General features: G+C 45.7%; 1 protein-coding gene across 4 annotated transcripts in view; it reads right to left on the bottom strand.

Annotated features, from left to right (window-relative positions):
* VAMP4 (vesicle associated membrane protein 4) overlaps positions 1-10,979 on the bottom strand; it is a 49,366-nt gene extending 38,387 nt beyond the window's left edge. For 2 of the 4 annotated variants that reach the window (XM_037023696.2, XM_037023697.2), the window contains exons 1-2: positions 10,821-10,977; positions 8,593-8,701 (exon numbers count right to left, since the gene is read on the bottom strand). In XM_037023696.2, the coding sequence (XP_036879591.1) occupies positions 8,593-8,658 (66 nt within the window). In that variant the 5' untranslated portion in view covers positions 8,659-8,701; positions 10,821-10,977. Of the gene's footprint in view, positions 1-8,592; positions 8,702-10,820 lie in introns of all 4 variants that reach the window. The other 2 variants (XM_073221217.1, XM_073221219.1) reach the window with 2 other exon arrangements.
* Positions 10,980-20,016: the final 9,037 nt, after the last annotated feature.

Genomic DNA, 20,016 nt, shown 5'->3' with positions numbered 1-20,016 from the left:
TATTGAGCGTTCCTTCCCTGCGGGACCGGTGGGTGGGTGCTTTTTGGAAGCCTTGAAAGGACAGGGACCCTGGTGCTAGGGAGACAGGGCAGCAGGACCAGTGCGCGGGTGCCTGGGACCGGCACCTGAGGAAGAAAAAAAAAAAAAAATCGCGTGTTTTTTCTTTTTTTTTTCCTTTCTGTTCCCTCTCTCATTGTTGCTGTTGTTGTTTTGGTTTGGAGAGTGCTTTTTGGAAATCTTAAAGGGGCAGGACAGGTCACTTAGACCAGAAGCAGGGAATCTGGGGATCTCTGGGCACTCTAACCCCCTGGGCAGCAGGGAGCACAGAGGCCCCTTACGGAGATAAATAGTCTCCTGGCTGCTCCCCCTCCAACGGGGCTCCACCATTTTGGAGGAACAGCCCCAGCCAGGCCAAGCCCACAGCAACAGTGGAGATAAACCCCAAAGCAACTGGGCAGGAAGCAGAAGCCCTGTCTGCGCACAGCTGCCCAGCACAAGCCACTAGAGGTCGCTATTCTCCCAGGAAAAGGCTACAAACCAACAAGAAGGGAAGCTCTTCCAGCGGTCACTTGTACCAGCTCTGCAGACTATCTCTATCACCATGAAAAGGCAAAACTACAGGCAGACAAAGATCACAGAGACAACACCTGAGAAGGAGACAGACCTAACTAGTCCTCCTGAAAAAGAATTCAAAATAAAAATCATGAACATGCTGACAGAGATGCAGAAAAAAATGCAAGAGCAATGGGATGAGATGCAGAGAAAAATGCAAGAGCAGTGGGATGAGATGCAGAGAAAAATGCAAGAGCAGTGGGATGAAGTCCGGAAGGAGATCACAGATGTCAGGAAAGAGATCACAGAAGTGAAACAATCCCTGGAAGGATTTATAAGCAGAATGGATAAGATGCAAGAGGCCATTGAAGGAATAGAAGCCAGAGAACAGGAACGTATAGAAGCTGACATAGAGAGAGATAAAAGGATCTCCAGGAATGAAACAACACTAAGAGAAATATGTGACCAATACAAAAGGAAAAACATTCGTATTATAGGGATACCAGAAGAGGAAGAAAGAGGAAAAGGGATAGAAAGTGTCTTTGAAGAAATAATTGCTGAAAACTTCCCCAAACTGGGGGAGGAAATAATCGAACAGACCATGGAATTATACAGAACCCCCAACAGAAAGGATCCAAGGAGGACAACACCAAGACACATAATAATTAAAATGGCAAGGATCAAGGACAAGGAAAGAGTTTTAAAGGCAGCTAGAGAGAAAAAGGTCACCTATAAAGGAAAACCAATCAGGCTAACATCAGACTTCTCAACAGAAACCCTACAGGCCAGAAGAGAATGGCATGATATACTTAATGCAATGAAACAGAAGGGCCTTGAAGCAAGGATACTGTATCCAGCACGACTATCATTTAAATATGATGGTGGGATCAAACAATTCCCAGACAAGCAAAAGCTGAGGGAATTTGCTTCCCACAAACCACCTCTACAGGGCATCCTACAGGGACTGCTCTAGATGGGAGCACCCCTAAAAAGAGCACAGAACAAAACACACAACATATGAAGAATGGAGGAGGAGGAATAAGAAGGGAGAGAAGAAAAGACTCTCCAGACAGTGTATATAACAGCTCAATAAGCGAGCTAAGTTAGGCAGTAAGATACTAAAGAAGCTAACCTTGAACCTTTGGTAACCACGAATCTAAAGCCTGCAATGGCAATAAGTACATATCTTTCAATAGTCACCCTAAATGTAAATGGACTTAATGCACCAATCAAAAGACATAGAGTAATAGAATGGATAAAAAAGCAAGACCCATCTATATGCTGCTTACAAGAAACTCACCTTAAACCCAAAGATAAGCATAGACTAAAAGTCAAGGGATGGAAAAACATATTTCAGGCAAACACCAGTGAAAAGAAAGCAGGGGTTGCAGTACTAATATCAGACAAAATAGACCTCAAAACAAAGAAAGTAACAAGAGATAAAGAAGGACACTACATAATGATAAAGGGCTTAGTCCAACAAGAGGATATAACCATTCTAAATATATATGCACCCAATACAGGAGCACCAGCATATGTGAAGCAAATACTAACAGAACTAAAGAGGGAAATAGACTGCAATGCATTCATTGTAGGAGACTTCAACACACCACTCACCCCGAAGGATAGATCCACCGGGCAGAAAATAAGTAAAGACACACAGGCACTGAACAACACACTAGAACAGATGGACCTAATAGACATCTATAGAACTTTACATCCAAAAGCAACAGGATATACATTCTTCTCAAGTGCACATGGAACATTCTCCAGAATAGACCACATACTAGCTCACAAAAAGAGCCTCAGTAAATTCCACAATATTGAAATTCTACCAACCAATTTTTCAGACCACAAAGGTATGAAAGTAGAAATAAATTCTACAAAGAAAACAAAAAGGCTCACAAACACATGGAGGCTTAACAACATGCTACTAAATAATCAATGGATCAATGAACAAATCAAAATAGAGATCAAGGAATATATAGAAACAAATGACAACAACAACACTAAGCCCCAACTTCTGTGGGATGCAGCGAAAGCAGTCTTAAGAGGAAAGTATATAGCAATCCAGGCACACTTGAAGAAGGAAGAACAATCCCAAATGAATAGTCTAACATCACAATTATTAAAACTGGAAAAAGAAGAACAAATGAGGCCTAAAGTCAGCAGAAGGAGGGACATAATAAAGATCAGAGAAGAAATAAACAAAATTGAGAAGAATAAAACAATAGCAAAAATCAACGAAACCAAGAGCTGGTTCTTTGAGAAAATAAACAAAATAGATAAGCCTCTAGCCCAACTTATTAAGAGAAAAAGAGAGTCAACACAAATCAACATAATCAGAAATGAGAATGGAAAAATCACGACAGACTCCACAGAAATACAAAGAATTATTAAAGACTACTATGAAAACCTATATGCCAACAAGCTGGAAAACCTAGAAGAAATGGACAACTTCCTAGAAAAATACAACCTCCCAAGACTGACCAAGGAAGAAACACAAAAGTTAAACAAACCAATTACAAGCAAAGAAATTGAAACAGTAATCAAAAAACTACCCAAGAACAAAACCCCGGGGCCGGACGGATTTACCTCGGAATTTTATCAGACACACAGAGAAGACATAATACCCATTCTCCTTAAAGTGTTCCACAAAATAGAAGAAGAGGGAATACTCCCAAACTCATTCTATGAAGCCAACATCACCCTAATACCAAAACCAGGCAAAGACCCCACCAAAAAAGAAAATTACAGACCAATATCCCTGATGAACGTAGATGCAAAAATACTCAATAAAATATTAGCAAACAGAATTCAACAGTATATCAAAAGGATCATACACCATGACCAAGTGGGGTTCATCCCAGGGATGCAAGGATGGTACAACATTCGAAAATCCATCAACATCATCCACCACATCAACAAAAAGAAAGACAAAAACCACATGATCATCTCCATAGATGCTGAAAAAGCATTTGACAAAATTCAACATCCATTCATGATAAAAACTCTCAGCAAAATGGGAATAGAGGGCAAGTACCTCAACATAATAAAGGCCATATATGATAAACCCACAGCCAGCATTATACTGAACAGCGAGAAGCTGAAAGCATTTCCACTGAGATCGGGAACCAGACAGGGATGCCCACTCTCCCCACTGTTATTTAACATAGTACTGGAGGTCCTAGCCACGGCAATCAGACAAAACAAAGAAATACAAGGAATCCAGATTGGTAAAGAAGAAGTTAAACTGTCACTATTTGCAGATGATATGATACTGTACATAAAAAACCCTAAAGACTCCACTCCAAAACTACTAGAACTGATATCGGAATACAGCAAAGTTGCAGGATACAAAATCAACACACAGAAATCTGTAGCTTTCCTATACACTAACAACGAATCAATAGAAAGAGAAATCAGGAAAACAATTCCATTCACCATTGCATCAAAAAGAATAAAATACCTAGGAATAAACCTAACCAAGGAAGTGAAAGACTTATACTCTGAAAACTACAAGTCACTCTTAAGAGAAATTAAAGGGGACACTAATAAATGGAAACTCATCCCATGCTCATGGCTAGGAAGAATTAATATCGTCAAAATGGCCATCCTGCCGAAAGCAATATACAAATTTGATGCAATCCCTCTCAAATTACCAGCAACATTCTTCAATGAATTGGAACAAATAACTCAAAAATTCATATGGAAACACCAAAGACCCCGAATAGCCAAAGCAATCCTGAAAAAGAAGAATAAAGTAGGGGGGATCTCACTCCCCAACTTCAAGCTCTACTACAAAGCCATAGTAATCAAGACAATTTGGTACTGGCACAAGAACAGAGCCACAGACCAGTGGAACAGATTAGAGACCCCAGAAATTAACCCAAACATATATGGTCAATTAATATTTGATAAAGGAGCCATGGACATACAATGGCAAAATGACAGTCTCTTCAACAGATGGTGCTGGCAAAACTGGACAGCTACATGTAGGAGAATGAAACTGGACCATTGTCTAACCCCATATACAAAGGTAAACTCAAAATGGATCAAAGACCTGAATGTAAGTCACGAAACCATTAAACACTTGGAAAAAAACATAGGCAAAAACCTCTTAGACATAAACATGAGTGATCTCTTCTTGAACATATCTCCCCGGGCAAGGAAAACAACAGCAAAAATGAGCAAGTGGGACTACATTAAGCTGAAAAGCTTCTGTACAGCGAAAGACACCATCAATAGAACAAAAAGGAACCCTACAGTATGGGAGAATATATTTGAAAATGACAGATCCGATAAAGGCTTGACGTCCAGAATATATAAAGAGCTCACACACCTCAACAAACAAAAAACAAATAACCCAATTAAAAAATGGGCAGAGGAACTGAACAGACAGTTCTCCAAAAAAGAAATACAGATGGCCAAGAGACACATGAAAAGATGCTCCACATCGCTAATTATCAGAGAAATGCAAATTAAAACTACAATGAGGTATCACCTCACACCAGTAAGGATAGCTGCCATCCAAAAGACAAACAACAACAAATGTTGGCGAGGCTGTGGAGAAAGGGGAACCCTCCTACACTGCTGGTGGGAATGTAAATTAGTTCAACCATTGTGGAAAGCAGTATGGAGGTGCATCAAAATGCTCAAAACAGACCTACCATTTGACCCAGGAATTCCACTCCTAGGAATTTACCCTAAGAACGCAGCAATCAAGTTTGAGAAAGACAGATGCACTCCTATGTTTATCGCAGCACTATTTACAATAGCCAAGAATTGGAAGCAACCTAAATGTCCATCTGTAGATGAATGGATAAAGAAGATGTGGTACATATACACAATGGAATACTACTCAGCCATAAGAAGTGGAAAAATCCAACCATTTGTAGCAACATGGATGGAGCTGGAGAGTATTATGCTCAGTGAAATAAGCCAAGCGGAGAAAGAGAAATACCAAATGATTTCACTCATCTGAGGAGTATAGGAACAAAGGAAAAACTGAAGGAACAAAACAGCAGCAGAATTACAGAACCCAAAAATGGACTAACAGGTACCAAAGGGAAAGGAACTGGGGAGGATGGGTGGGCAGGGAGGGATAAGGGGGGGGAAGAAGAAGGGGGGTATTAAGATTAGCATGCATGGGGGGGAGGGAGATAGGGGAGGGTGGGCTGCACAACACAGAGAGGACAAGTAGTGACTCTACAACATTTTGCTAAGCTGATGGACAGTAACCGTAATGTGGTTGTTAGGGGGGACCTGATATAGGGGAGAGCATAGTAAACATAGTATTCTTCAGGTAAGTGTAGATTAAAAATTTAAAAAAAAAAAAAAGAAAGAAAGAAAGAAAAGGGGGATTACTCCTTAACAGGATAAAACTATTGGTAAATCAAAGATCAACGCATGCTTTAAATATCCTTAATGTTGATCACTTAAAGGGTGTCAGATGATCAGCTATGGAGGTACTCTTTTCTGATAATATTCCTTTCTCTTAATTAAAAAAAAAAAAAAAAAAGCAGTTACTGTGTGCTGACCTCCAATGAGTTCTGCACAGTGGTATAGAGGGCATGTCAAAGTGTGGGCAAAGGGTCTGTTTGTTTCTACGCAGAAGATCAAGGCCTAGCTTGGATACCCAGAAAATGAACTAAGATACGATATGAGGAGGAGCTTCCGGCATCAGCACTCTCTGGAGGACTCGTGCCGGGGGATGATCATCAAAAAGCCTCCACAGGGATCCGGACGATGCTGCGGTTGTGGCTGCATCCAGCCCACCATCTCCTGGACTTGCCATAAGAAGGAGGAGGGAGATGTCTAGGCTGGCATGTGCATACAGTGAGACAACGAATTTGACTGGATCTGTACTGTTGGAACTCAACCAGGAGTTGGGAGGGGTGCAAGTTGTAGCACCCCAAAATCTCATGACTATAGACTATCTATGGTTAAAAGAACATATGGGATGTGAACAGATCCCAGAAATGGGCTGCTTTAATTTGTCTGATGGTTCAAGTACAGTTGGAAAATATCCATCATATCATAGATAAATTTTCACAAATGCCTAGGGTGCCTAAATGGTTTTCTTGGCTTCACTGGAGATGGCTGGTAATTATAGATTTGCTTTGTTTATGTCACCGTATTCCTATTATGTTAATATGTGTGTGCAAATTAGTTAGTAGTTTAAAACCTATACATACTTAAGGTACTATACAAGAAGATATGTCAAAGAAATAATCAATCCTCCCAAGTTTCCTTCATATGCTACATCTATAGCTTTTCTTCTTCCTTCCTAATTACAAACTTTAAATAGAATTCGTGCCTCATATCGAATTTACCGAGTATCATAATTCCTCCAGGTGGTAAAGATACCTCGAGACAAGTGCTGGGCATAGAAGCCACAGGGCATAAATCTGCAAAGAAGTAAAAAGCTAACCTTTGCAAACAATATGGCTTCTCTCTCACTTACCAACTTTACATTTCCCTGTATGGCCCCGGAAGATGACTGGTTAGCCAGAGACGGGTAAGATTCCTCAAGGGAGGAACAACCTAAGACAGGCACAGTCGCAGGGGGGCCATCAGGTGAGAATTTGGGGATCAACAGAGGTGAGGCTCAGAACCTCACCCCCCCTGCTTTGAGAGAAATCTTCTGCATCCGTGGATGTCTTGCTGCCCTTGTCTAGCCTGGATTAATACTTAGTCCATAGGCACACACCTGATCATCTGATCATCTACATTTGCCTTCTTACAGCACTAAACTATGTTTTCTACCTTTATCTTGCATCTACCTACCACTTCAGCATTTTATTAAAAATAAAAATAATAATAATAATAGGAGAAATGTGGGATCAACATATAAATCAAGTACAAAAATCAAATGAATATTCATATTTGACCTGATGGTTTATAGGTCATATTGCATGATCAAAACCGAAAGTTTCTGTGATGACTGCCCTTGTACTGTTCACCATGTAAGAATTTATTCACTCTGTAAGAATTCGTTCACCATGTAAGAACTTGTTCGTTATGCTTCAGAAGATTGGAGACTGATGAGAATTAGGCTTGAGATGGATTAATGATTGTACATTGAGCATTGACCCCCCTATACTGAATTTTATTGTTGTTAACAACCATTTGATCAATAAATATGAGAGATGCCCTCTCAAAAAAAAAAAAAAATATTTTTAGTAAATCAAACTGAAAAGAGAGGGGCAACAGACAATAGGTATTACTAAGAATATGTCTAACTTTAAAAGTCTTTTGTAATATACAAAAGTAAAATAGAATGAAATAATTCATTAGTGAATGAAATAATTTTTAAAACATGCTTGCTGGCAATATTTTCCAAACCCAAAATAATTAGCCTTATATAATCTAGCAAAATGTGGGTCTTTTTTTGCTGTTGTTTTCTTTTTGTTTGTTTTGCTATGAAAATAAATAGTTGTGGAAAAAAAAAAAAAAAAAGCTACTCTGCACTCTGAGACAATAACAAGACCAGAATCCCTTATCTGTAATTCCAAAATCTTAAAAAGTTATGAAAATCAAGAGGTTTTATAAGTTTGGAGCCAAAACTCATTTGGAGAAATACCTGACTTAAACTGATGTTAGTTAATTTATTTATACACTTTATTTATACACTTGGAATAATCAGACATTTCACTGAGAAAATATTAACACATTTGGAGGTGCTGATCTAGATCCCTAAAAGACTGTTGAGTGACATGCACTTACTGCCTTTCTAAAACCTGAAAAACTCTGAATTCCTACATTTGGTTCCAAGAATTCTGAACAAGATGTGCATTTGTGTAAAATTCCCTTTGAAAGACTAGAAAGAAGCTGTGAGTATAATCAGATCAATAATGAAGTAGAATACAGTTGAGCCACCAATCTAAGTAACATATAGTTTTTAATGTACACTATAAAGAAAACAAATGGGATTAGAACATAACCATAAACTTTAGACTTTTCTAAAACAAATGACTTCCAAAGGGAATTAAAACAATTTGAATCTTTCTTTTTTAAAGCTTTAGATTCCGCACTTACCCTTTCACTTTTCACAGAACCAGTGACATCATCGTCATTTAGGTGGCGCTTGAACTTGGGAGGCATATTTCTTACTCTTCTACTTCCCAGCAGAATAAGTATTCACCACCTTAAAGGGAAAATAAATTTCATCAGATTTGAGAGTTCTGGGTAAAACCTAAGGTACTTAAAACAGTGTACAAGGTCCTACAGGACGGGGCCTCCTGCGTGGCTGATGGCAACTCCCCTTCTCACTTGCCACTCCTGGGACCCCGGCCTCCATCCTTGGCCTTAATACGTAAGAAACAGTTAAAAGCATGATAAAATGGATGTAACTTTAAGAGAACATATGGAGGAGATTAGTGACTTAACATTTTTATAAAATTAAAGAGTGGACTGTACAGGAACGGGGAAAAATAGGAGAAAGTGAGACATTAAATGCTTCAGGATTTTCACTTGCACTTAGAAGACTGGCAAAAACTAGTTGTCTCACTTTGAGTTAGTTGCTTAAAAAAATGATTCAGTTTCCTTATCTGTAAAATAGTGATTTCTAGGCTTCTGCAGGGAGTTGGGATGGTCAAATCGGCTAGTGTATGCAAAAACATTCTGTAAGCTGGATACCCTGCTCCACAGCACCAGATCCAAGAAAAGGGATATTTGGTAAGCACTGGGTTAAACAAAGCCAGTTTTTGTGCCTTTTTTTTTTACTGACTACAGAAAGTCTCACAGCTTTTTATATGCTAATATGCTTTGTGATTTTTCCAGGAAAATGCTTGAGTATGCAACATACTAAAATTTCCTTGAGAAAAAGCTGACATATGCAACTATTGAGTTTTCAGTATCTTAGACTAGAAGGCAGATGAATAATGAGAATAGCTAAGGAGCACTAGACATTTTACTATGTCCTAGGTATGGTGCCTAATGATTTACACTGCTTTTCTTTTATTCTTTCCAACAGTCCTTTGAAGTAGGCACTAAGGAACAAGGGAAAAGCAAGGCACAGTAAAGATAAGTAACTGGTAGAGTTTGTCACTGTACTGAAATAGCAGAAACAGAGGCCTAAATTAATCAATGGCTGTGCATGTTAACATGCAGTTTTAATATGTATTCAATCAGTTGTCTATCAGGTGACAGGTTCAGTTCTAGAAAAACCACCTCCTTTGTAATCACCCAGCAGCCCTCTCTCTCCTTCCATAAGAAACACCTCTAAAAATTTTTCAGTATAATCAGACATCAGTTTGGTTAATATTACGCACTAAAAAAATAAATAAGCCAAGTCCAGTTTCATAAACCAGATACAAGTAATATTTTAAGTTGGTTTCCCATCAGAACAAATTGACACATTTTCTCTGATAAGAAATGCTGTCAAACCTGAAACTTCACTTGCAAGGAAAACCAGGTTATTGCCACCTAAGTGACAGCTGTAGAGTTCTTCATTCCACAACATTTCTGTTGCAGACATCTGGCCCATTTTATTCCTCCTACTTTGATTTTAGAATAATTCATTCACGCAGAAATGCTGCAGAATGCACGGAAAAACTGAGGAGGAAGGAAGCGACTAGGGCACGTGAGCTTTTCAATATCCCTGTACTTGTACTTTAGACGCCACAAGGGGGGCTCTCAACGTCCCAAAACAAGGAACACGCAGCCTTACCTAACATCCTGATGGAATACGCAGAAAACCCACAAGTTTAATGATGAGCAAACCCATACCCAGGTCCCAGAATCCAAGGATCTGCCTCAGGAAGTGAGAAGCCAGTGTGACACCAGAAAAGGCCATGTGCACAGCGCCCCGCAGACGCCAGCCACGCGCACAACAGCAACGCACACGGTCCCCGGCGGGGGGCCTCGCGCTTGCGCCCCGCGGCCGTGCGGAGCCCGCTCCAGGCGCTGCCGCACAGGCCACCGCCGCCGTCCCCCGCCGTCCCCGCGGCGCGGGCTGGTTTCGGGCGGTTTTTATGAAGAGGCAGCCGCTTCTCCAGTCAGCGGCTTCGCGGGCGGTCACCTTCTCCCCTGCTGCTTCCTTTCGCTTTAGGCAAAGCCAAGGCCCCCACGAAGTTCCGCGCACGGAGAGCTGGACGCGGGCCCGGCGGCCGCAGATGCCGAGGCGGCCGTCCCTGCGCCCTGGCCGGCCGGTCCGCCGGGAGCCCGCCCGCCTTCGGCCGCGCCTCCCCAGGCCTCTCAGCCGCTCGCCTCCCCGCAGCCGCCCCACTCTGCCCCTCCCGTCAGGGCGAGGCCGTCGCCCGTACCTGAGTCTGCGGGAGCCCGGGGGCCACGCCGGGACGGCGGCGGGGACGCGCAGGAAGCCGGCAGGCGGGGCCCGGCGCGGCCGCTCGGTCGCAGAGCCGCTTCCGCTCGTCGAGTCCGCCGGCGTCCTCCGCCCGGCGCGGCGGGGGCGGGCCGGAAGGGGCGGGGCTTCCTCGCTCCGCCTCCCAGGCGCGGGCGGGGCCGGGCCCCTGGACGCGCGTCATCAAGGAGGGCGCCCGAGGTCCCCCGGCGCTCGCGGCTGCCGCAGCCCAGCGGTCTAAGGGTTCGCAGCGCGGCCCCCCTCCGGACGCCCCAGGGCCGTTTCTGAGACCCCGCGTCTGTGGGATCGGAGTTCGGCTGGGAGGCCACCCTAGGAATACTGCTAGGAAGGCAATCAAACAAGCATGTGATCCTTATAAATATGAAAATAACAGACTTCCTGGCAAACAGACTAGCAGAAGGGTTCATATCTGTGGAATTCCTTTAGCAATCTGTGCCTGGGCTGGGAACACACCTGGCATCTGTGTGGATTTGCGGTGTGTGCCTGGGACATACCAGGTAACTATTGTAACTTAGCATAAAATGGGCATATTTCATGACTATCAGCCGAATGGAGCTAGGGATCGGGTCAGGCCCACGGCCTTACCAGAGGACAGGAGTGATCTGGGTTCAGTGCGTGGGGTTCAGAGCACTCCCCTCAAATCCAAGCGTGCCATCGCTTGGTGAAGGTATAGAGAACTCGTATCTGCACAGACACTAGACAGGCTACCATTTGGCAGGTGGCAGGCTGGCAGAGAGGGCTTCTGCCCTCCTGTGCTCACGGTGTAGAGAGGTCGGGTGTGATGGGAGCACAGGGCAGGTTAGCGTAGGCTGCCGCACGCCTGACAGCAGTGCCTACAAGTGGGGCCACATGAGGTCCCCAAGCCCAGCCACTGGGCTTCGGGGAAGTGTGGAGTGGCAGGGTGGGGAGTGGGTGCTAAATTCAGAGCACAGAGAGAACTGGTGGAAAGAGGAGAGAATCAAGAAAATTAGGCTGGGCTGGGGGCTGGCAAAGAATAGATAAGAAAGGTGGGTACCCAAGACCCACCCTGGGACTGTCTTGAGTTAGAAATATGTAAGCACCTTCTATCTGAATCAGAAAGAATATTTTTTTTAGGAATTACGGTGTCCTGGTCCCAGGAGGAGGACATAAAGTCAAGGTGTAGAAACCAAGGAAGAGCTATGAGGATAAAGCGAAATGGGTGTTTCTTTACCTGGCGAGTGAACGGTTGGTGGGCCCGAGTTTGCCAAATTAGGGCACATTAGGGCTTTATGTTCCTTACAGAAACAGTACCTGTTCTCTAAACGCCAGCCCCTGGGGTCAGTTTTGCCTGGTCCCAGAGCTGGAGAGGAGCCGAGGGGGCGGAGACAAGAAGGGGAAAACTCCGAGCTTAGCCGTCTGGCATCCTCTGTGAGCCCCTGGGCGGGACTGGGCCCTGGGCTCTGGGTGTGAGTGGGTGGTGGAGCGTCCGGGCCCCTCCAGAGGACTAAGAATTGAGCCTGGGCGGTGTGGGCCAGTCGGAGGATGCAGGGACCCCGCCACTGTGCTGCGCGTAGGGCCTGCTGCAGGCCTCAGGAATGTTCCGGATGGGCGGGTCATACATTTTCCTTTAGTCAGCAACATCTTCACTGACTTCTGATCCTTAAATAACAGTATAAAAAGTTTTAAAAGGCATCAAATAACATTATATAATGTAAAATGTGGAGAAACAAAGCTATTTAAGTAAGGAAAATGAATACAACATATAAGCAGCCAGAAATAACCGCAGTTATTTTAAACTGTCTTTAGTATAAGGATTCTTTTTTCTATAAGCCCACACACATGCATGCATCATTAAGAGATGCCTTTTTTGGTTCATATTGTTTGGGGGATGCTTTTCCATTAATATAATCTAAACATTTTCCAGTAAGAGTAACCATGCTTCTGTAACATTCTGTAAAGCAACTAGTGTATGATCCCCATACACAAATGCCACATAGTCATTGAGCTGTTATCTACTGTTATGCACATTAAGTTGTTATCAACGATTTGCTGTAAGATATGATGCTGAAGTGAATATCCTGGCATATGAAATCTTTGTGTACATGCATGAATCATTCCTACAAATAAATTTTAGGAATAGGATTGGTGGCTCAAGAGTCAGGTGGGTCTTTAAACCTTTTGATTCTTCGTTGCCAGCTTTTTCATAAGCTGCACAAGCTGTGTTCATAAAAGCCAGGCATTGGAGAGCCCATGTCCCCTTCAGAATCAGCTGTTGGACTGTGAGTGGCCCTGGAGTTGTCTCTGGACACTTGGCCAGTGAATTCAGCAGTGACAGGAAGTTGCCTGAAAGGCTTATCTTATGGGCTTGAGTGACATCACTCTCTCCTGCCACTTGGCAGGACTTCCCTGCCACCCTGTCATGACCTGCAGGACAGTTCCAGTCTTACCTTTCTAAATAACTCTCACTCCTGTCATCTCTTTCTGGAACACTTGTGCATCACTCAGATGCTACCTGTCACCTGCCTCACATCTGCTTGAGGTTATGGATCATCTAGCTTGTCAAGAAATGGGGTTCACTCCCCAGTGACCTCTGTAGCCCTTCTGAAATTTATTGTTGGCCTCACTGATTTTTTTAAAAAAGTCCCTAATGCCCCAGCCCGCTGGAGAGGACTGCAAACCTGCTGGTCATACTTTTAATCAAGACTAGGCTGTAGGATAGGGTGAGGAGCTGGAAATCTGGAGAACTGGGCTCTGGGTGTTGTTCAGAAACTGTTGCTGGTTGATCTTAGTTAATCATCTTCCTTCTGGGGCATCAATTTTTTTTATTTTGACAGGCAGGGGCTGTACTAGGTGCTACATACCTCTCCCTTACTGCTGGCATTTTATGGCTCATGGAACTTACTGCCAGTCTGTGGCTGATTAGTCACCTCACGAGGGTCATGTATCCCTGTTTGTCTCTCCACTTACCACCCACCTTTCCCTGGTCTCTTGGTAAACAGGTTTCTGTGGGTTGTCTTGGGAGAGGTACTGTTGGAAGTGTACTGTATATGTGTGGTTGCATATGTATTTGCACGTGATGGACGAGAATGCTGTGTCCCTAGAGAACAAGAACTCCATAAGGGGAGGCATGGCCCTCCTGCACACAGTGGACCCCTGGAAAAAGCATGGCCTGAGCTAGGATGGTGGGACCTCTGTGGGTGGTAGTGTGAGTGTGTGGCCATTTACAGTAAGCACGTCTCCTTAGGAGTATGTGTTTGTGTATGTTGGGTATCTGAGTGGTAAAATGAGTGAAGAAAACCAGAACAGAAGTTCATGTATGTAGGAGTGAAATTTTCTGGTATGAACAGGAGACTCAGTGGCAGGTACTCAGTAGCAGGTGGCTTGGAGAAGGCACCATGGGATGCAGGCATGGAGAGTCCAGAGGCAGAAGAGACCTGCTGTGGGGTGACTACCCACAGAGATGGCCTTTAGTCCACTGCAAGTGCCTATTGTCATTCTAAGGGTGCCCCTAAGTGTTATTTACCACACACACACATGTGGAAGAACATGGCTCCAGGATCAGACAGGTGATGTCTACACCAACTTCTCTGTCTACAGGTCCTACTCAAGATGGAACCAGGAAAAGGCCGATTTAGCCAATGACACAAATAGCCAAGGGAGGGATTAAAGTGTATAATGGGGGCAGAGCATAAAAAACGCATTCTTCCCATGCAGATTGCCTCTTCAGGTGAACCCTGAGCATTGAAGGCCTGGCAAAGCTAAGGCCTTCTGTGTGATTTAGAGGCTCTTCTGAGTAATAAAGGAGAGCCTTACAGCCATATGCTTAGGATGCAAATAAGGAGGCTACGACTCAGCGTGAGAACATACTGATCACAAGGCCTATGCAGAGAAGGCACAGGTCTGTACAGCAGAGGCACAGGTCTGCACAGTGAAGGCACAGGCCTATGCAGCAGAAGGGAAGATGGTATTCATACCCGGTGCTCAGCTCCTGGAGCACATGGCTGAGACCCCCCTCATTTCTGCTTGGTCTTCTGCAGGACTGGTGCTGGAGTCACTGCTGGGGGACATGGCTCGGGGATGGTGGGCTGGCAGGGTTCCTTGGTTTTGGGGCCACACTATTCCTGGGGTGGAGGCTGGCAGGGCTGCTTCACCTGCTGCCAGTCCTGGGGGCGTGGTGCACACAGCTGCTTCCACTGGGCACTCACACTGGCGGGAGGCCCGGGCGGAATGTGGAGCAGCTCACTCAGCTGTCAGGTAAAACAAGGAAGAAGCATGTCCAATCCAATGACAAATACATCTCGCCTCATGCCCCTTCAGAAGGGGGAGCCTCTCCTTTTTGTTTCCCTGAATCGAGATGAAAGGGGGCCTTGGTGATTCCCAGGCACATTCAGGAGGAGAAGCTTAATCGTGATTCGTTCTGCTCCATGGACGTGGAGTCCTCTATGCTTCCTTTCCTCCTGGTGATTCTGAAAACCTGCACTAGTGACGCAGCACAACTGCCGGCCACTGGGCTGATGTGAGACTCCAGGTCTCCGGTGACTTGAGAAGCAGTAAAGCAGAGGTCTGGAGGCTCCCCTCTCGTGTCTGCCCCACAGAGGGCCTGCGCTCTCATGGGAAAGCCCTGAAAATCTCCCCTGGACCCACACACTTCCACCCACGGTCTTGTGCGACTCACGCTCTCTGTGCATGCTTCTGGAGGGCTTTCCATTCTGTCCACCCACGTCGCCTGGACTCCACCAGATTCCAAATCACCATCCTCATTTGGCCACGGCACTGCCCGTCTGGCCCTCTCTACTAATCATCTTCCATGTGGTATGTTTGAAAATTATGTCCACTGTGTTGTTCTCTAATGGACTGTGGCTCACAGAGTAAAGAAAAACATTTGAACATCCAAGCTGCCAATGCAGTGCCTTCGATAGTGCGAACTCTCAGTAGTGGTTGAAGGGTCATGAAAATGTCCCTGAAAGCGCCATATCCTCCTCCTCACTGAACAGGGGACCAATGAAATCACCGTCCTTTTCTGACCCCAAGTTCCACAGCTGTGAGCTGAGTGAGAACTCTGTAGAGTCACCATGAACACAAATAGCATTGCATTTAAAATTAAGTATTCCCTAGATGGCCATGACATCCCAATCAAAATACAATGCAGTTGGGCAAATACTAGGCAGACTAAAGGGGAGACCCACCTGGTGTGCAGAAAAGTTGGAGCTGTCAGGCTTCTTGGGGTTGGCGAAGCGTCTCTGGCCTGCTGGCATTTTTTACAGAGTGCGAACCTTGCATTAAGGAAGAGGGATTTTGTAGGGCTATGCTACATTCATCCCAGTGAAAATCTCTGGCTTGACATTCTTTGAGCACTCATTGTTTGACCGGGCCTGTCCTTACACTCACCCTTCGTGGTGACGGTGCCAGGGCCAGCAGGATTCCTGGTGGTGACCGAGGAGGTTCTGGCCTTCAGGGACCTGAAACAACAACCCTTCTGAGTTGGGCCCTAATCTGTAGCTCTGATTCATGCTGCTATTTCGATTTCCTTAGTGGGTGTGGTGCTCCTGGCTCTTCTGGGAGGCTGATAGGGGAAGTCCAGCCACCCTCAAACGGCCACGTATGGGAAGGTTTCCTCTCTTCCCACTGCTTCACCTCTGCATTACTTGCCCCTGGTGAGCCAGGGGCCTCAGCCCTGCCAACCCCCAGGCTCCTCCTGCCAGGCCCGAGGCCCTACTTGCACTGAACCTCACATGCTGTCTGGTGGTGGGTGCTTGGCAGTGGCCAGCTGGTACTTTCCCTGATAGCAGTGCAGGTTCACGGATGGGAGAAGGAAGGAACGAGACAGAGGGAAGCAGAGAGAATCACACTATTTTGGGGTTGTTTGTAAGCTGGTTTGACAGCCAAGAAATGACCCCACGAAAAATGACACACCGTGTGATGGTGGGCCTCACAGATCGAGCTGAGAAGGCGGGGGCGGGGGAGCTCACCAGTGTTTTTGTTGGCACGCTTCCCGCCCATCTCTGCTAGCGTTTGCCCAGCCACCCTACGTGGGGGCACCGGCGCCACCATCGCACCTAAGCTCCAGCCTCTAGACTCAGATTGGCTTTCCTTGGGTTGGCCCAGATCCCCCCTCACCAAAGCCACCTCCCAGGAGCCCCTGACCTGGGAGCTCCCACCCACCCTGCCGCCCTGCCTGGGATTCTTATCTCCAGAGGACCTGCCTCCTGCTCTTCCTGTGAGTCTGATCTTATTCCTTCTTGATTGTGAACCTTGGTTCCAGAACTTCCTTCTCATCCCCTTCCTCCTTCCCTGGGTGGGCCCTTCTGCTCTGTCCCACCAGATGCCTGGTGCACCCCGACACAGGCCTGTCCAGCACCTGCCCCTGGGATGGGCAGCTCCACCCCGTCCTCAAGCCCCCATTTGGGCAGCACGTTCAGTGACTTTGCCGTAAGTCGCTTGCCGCCCTCCAGAGGGACTTGGCCTCTTGGCCAACACGCTTGCGCTGAGGGTACTGACTCCATCCAGAGCGTGAATTCGTCACTGCTAGTGGCGAGCCCCACCTCCAGAGGTACCTGGGTCTTTTCCACTGGCTCCCTGCCCTGGTCACACATTGGTGGCTTGGGCCCTGCTTTGGACCTGCACGTGGGTAGGATCAGACACCTTTAAACACTCTCCTGTCTCTGGGACTAGCTCTTTGGCCAGTCATGTCTGCAGTGGGCCATGCCTTGGATCCCGCCTTCCTTTCTTGATCCAGGTTCCAGGATGGCACAGCATGAGACACCTCTGGGCACTTGTAATGCATCTGTAAGCTTGCAGGCCGGAATAGTTACCTTTGCCAGTGGAGTGCCTCTCCACCTCCACCCAGCCTCCTGCAGTGTGAACATCCTGCACAACTGTAGCACATAAAAGCCAGGAACTTGGCACTGCTACAATCCCTTGAGGTTACTCAGATCTCAGCAGCTGTGCTTGTGCCATTGTGTGTGTGTGTGCATGCATGCATGCATGTGTGTGCGTCTTGCTCTGTGCAATATCGCACCTGTGGCTTCGTGTGACTATCATCTCAAGTGACATGACTTTACTGTCACCTCAGGACCCCCTCATCTGCTCTTTGACAGTCACACTCACTTCTTCCCCACCTTATCCCTGTCAGAACCACTAATTTGTTCCCATCTCTATGAATATGTCATTTCATGAATGTTATAAATGAAAGAATGCAATTTGTATCCTTTTGAGATTGGCTTTATTTTTTCACTCAGTATCATTTCCTTGAGGTTTATTCAAGCTGTTTTGTATACCAATATTTCATTCTTTTTTATTGCTAAATAGTATTCCATAGTATGGGTGTGTACCAGAGGATTTTAATATGATAAAAAATACAATTAGTTAATGTGGTTTAAGATCCCATGTTGCAGCTAATCTTTAGGAAACTATTTGCTGAGTTTTGGTGTCATGTCAAAGCGTACCTATAACTATATAAAAAAGCTATTAAAATGCTTCTCCTTTTCCCAACTGTATGTCTGTTTGAGGCTGGGTTTTCTTCATACACTTCAAAATAATGTACCACAACAGACTGAAAGCAGAAGCAGACAGGAGACACCAGTTCTTTCGCAGTAACATAGACACTAAAGGGATTTTTCAAACCATTCTACTCACAACTAATCCTTTTGTTTGGGAAAATACAGTTTTTCTTATGTTAACTTGCAATGGACTTGGATTTGGTATTTTGAATGAATTAATAAACACCTGAAAAGGTAAACAAATTTAAACTAATCCAGCTTCAGTTTTACAAATTCAGTTCCTCAGTCACACCAGCCACCCTTCAAGGGCTCTGCAGCCACCCGCAGCTGGTGTGTTGGGCAGCACAGGTAAGGAACACCCCCACCTTCGCAGGAAATCGCACAGGGTCACTCAGGAGCTTGGCGGGTGGGCAGGACTGGAGGGCATGTGCCCTTAGCCGATTCCTGCAGTGCTGCCTGGAAGCCGCCTCAGGAATAAAGGCATTCCCTGATACCATTCCAAGGAGAGAGTGAAAGAAGCCTATTGGAGACACCGCATCCCACTGCAGCCTGCTGTGAATGGCATGTGATGGGATATTCTCAATGGAAGAGCCGTTTATGTTTGCTGTGTTTCGGAACTGTGAGTTTTTGAGGCTTTTCCTGATTTTGGAAGGGCACTGCAGCCAGCTAGATGGAGGAAGTTTCCTAGGACAACACATTGGCTGGCTCTGGGCTGTGCTGAGCCCCAGGCCGGCTGCCCTGGGAGGTGCTGAGCACTGGATAGGTAGACGCTGGGAAAATAAAACAAGATGGGCTCTGTGGACATGTGAGGCACCAGCTCTTTGGGGCTCAAATCTCTAAGTGCTCAGAGGACATGGCTCAGCCCACAGGGCTGGGGGGGTGGTTACAGGTGCTGGTAGCTAAGGCTGCATGTGTTCTACTCAGGAAAGCCTCTGGTGGAGGCAAGAGAGATAAGGGCTCATGATGTGAACTGAGAAACCCTCTATTTAATCAATGAGGATATTGATTGCATGAATGGCTTCTTATTTGGCAAATTTTTCTTTTCAGCAATTTGTTCCATTCTTATGTCATTATTCATAAATTCACAAATGCTCCTTTTGTGAAACAGCAAATATTGGCTGAATGCAGTAAATAGCATCAGGATTCAAATTTTAAATTGCATTAAGAAGAAATTAACATTATTACGCAGCGTGAAACGAAAGTGCTTTAGAAATTGATGTGGAAGCTGTCCAGAGGGCTTATACCATGTTTTTTTTGTCGTGCTGCTCTTGTGCCAATAGATTGAAACTCGAATTTTCAGAGTGGCAGTTATAGGGAGCAGCCATTGAGGGGTCAGGCGGCCCCGTCAGCAGGCAGACCGGGGAGGCTGTTACTTCCTGGCTGCCACGGCCCCACCCCCACCCTCGCATCCCCCGAGGGCCGGGCCGTAGGCAGTGCAGTGGGTGGGACTCAGGACACAGGCCCCGATTCCCCTGAAGTCTCCGTGTCCAGGGCGTGGGCTTCAGCGCGTTCCCCTCAAGTGCACGGTTCTGGAGGAGGTACGGGCCGCTCAGCATCCCAGCAGGCCTGGGTGAGCTGCTGGGCTCCAGGAGGCACAGTCCCTGGCGCCCAGTCTCTCACCCAGTGGTTGCTGTCCTCAGCCTTATGCTCTCTGACTTGTCTGTATTAGCCCCCCTT

This window comes from Manis javanica, chromosome 14 (assembly GCF_040802235.1).
Source record: "Manis javanica isolate MJ-LG chromosome 14, MJ_LKY, whole genome shotgun sequence".
NCBI lineage: Eukaryota > Metazoa > Chordata > Mammalia > Pholidota > Manidae > Manis > Manis javanica.
This window is presented reverse-complemented; position numbering and strand designations above follow the sequence as displayed.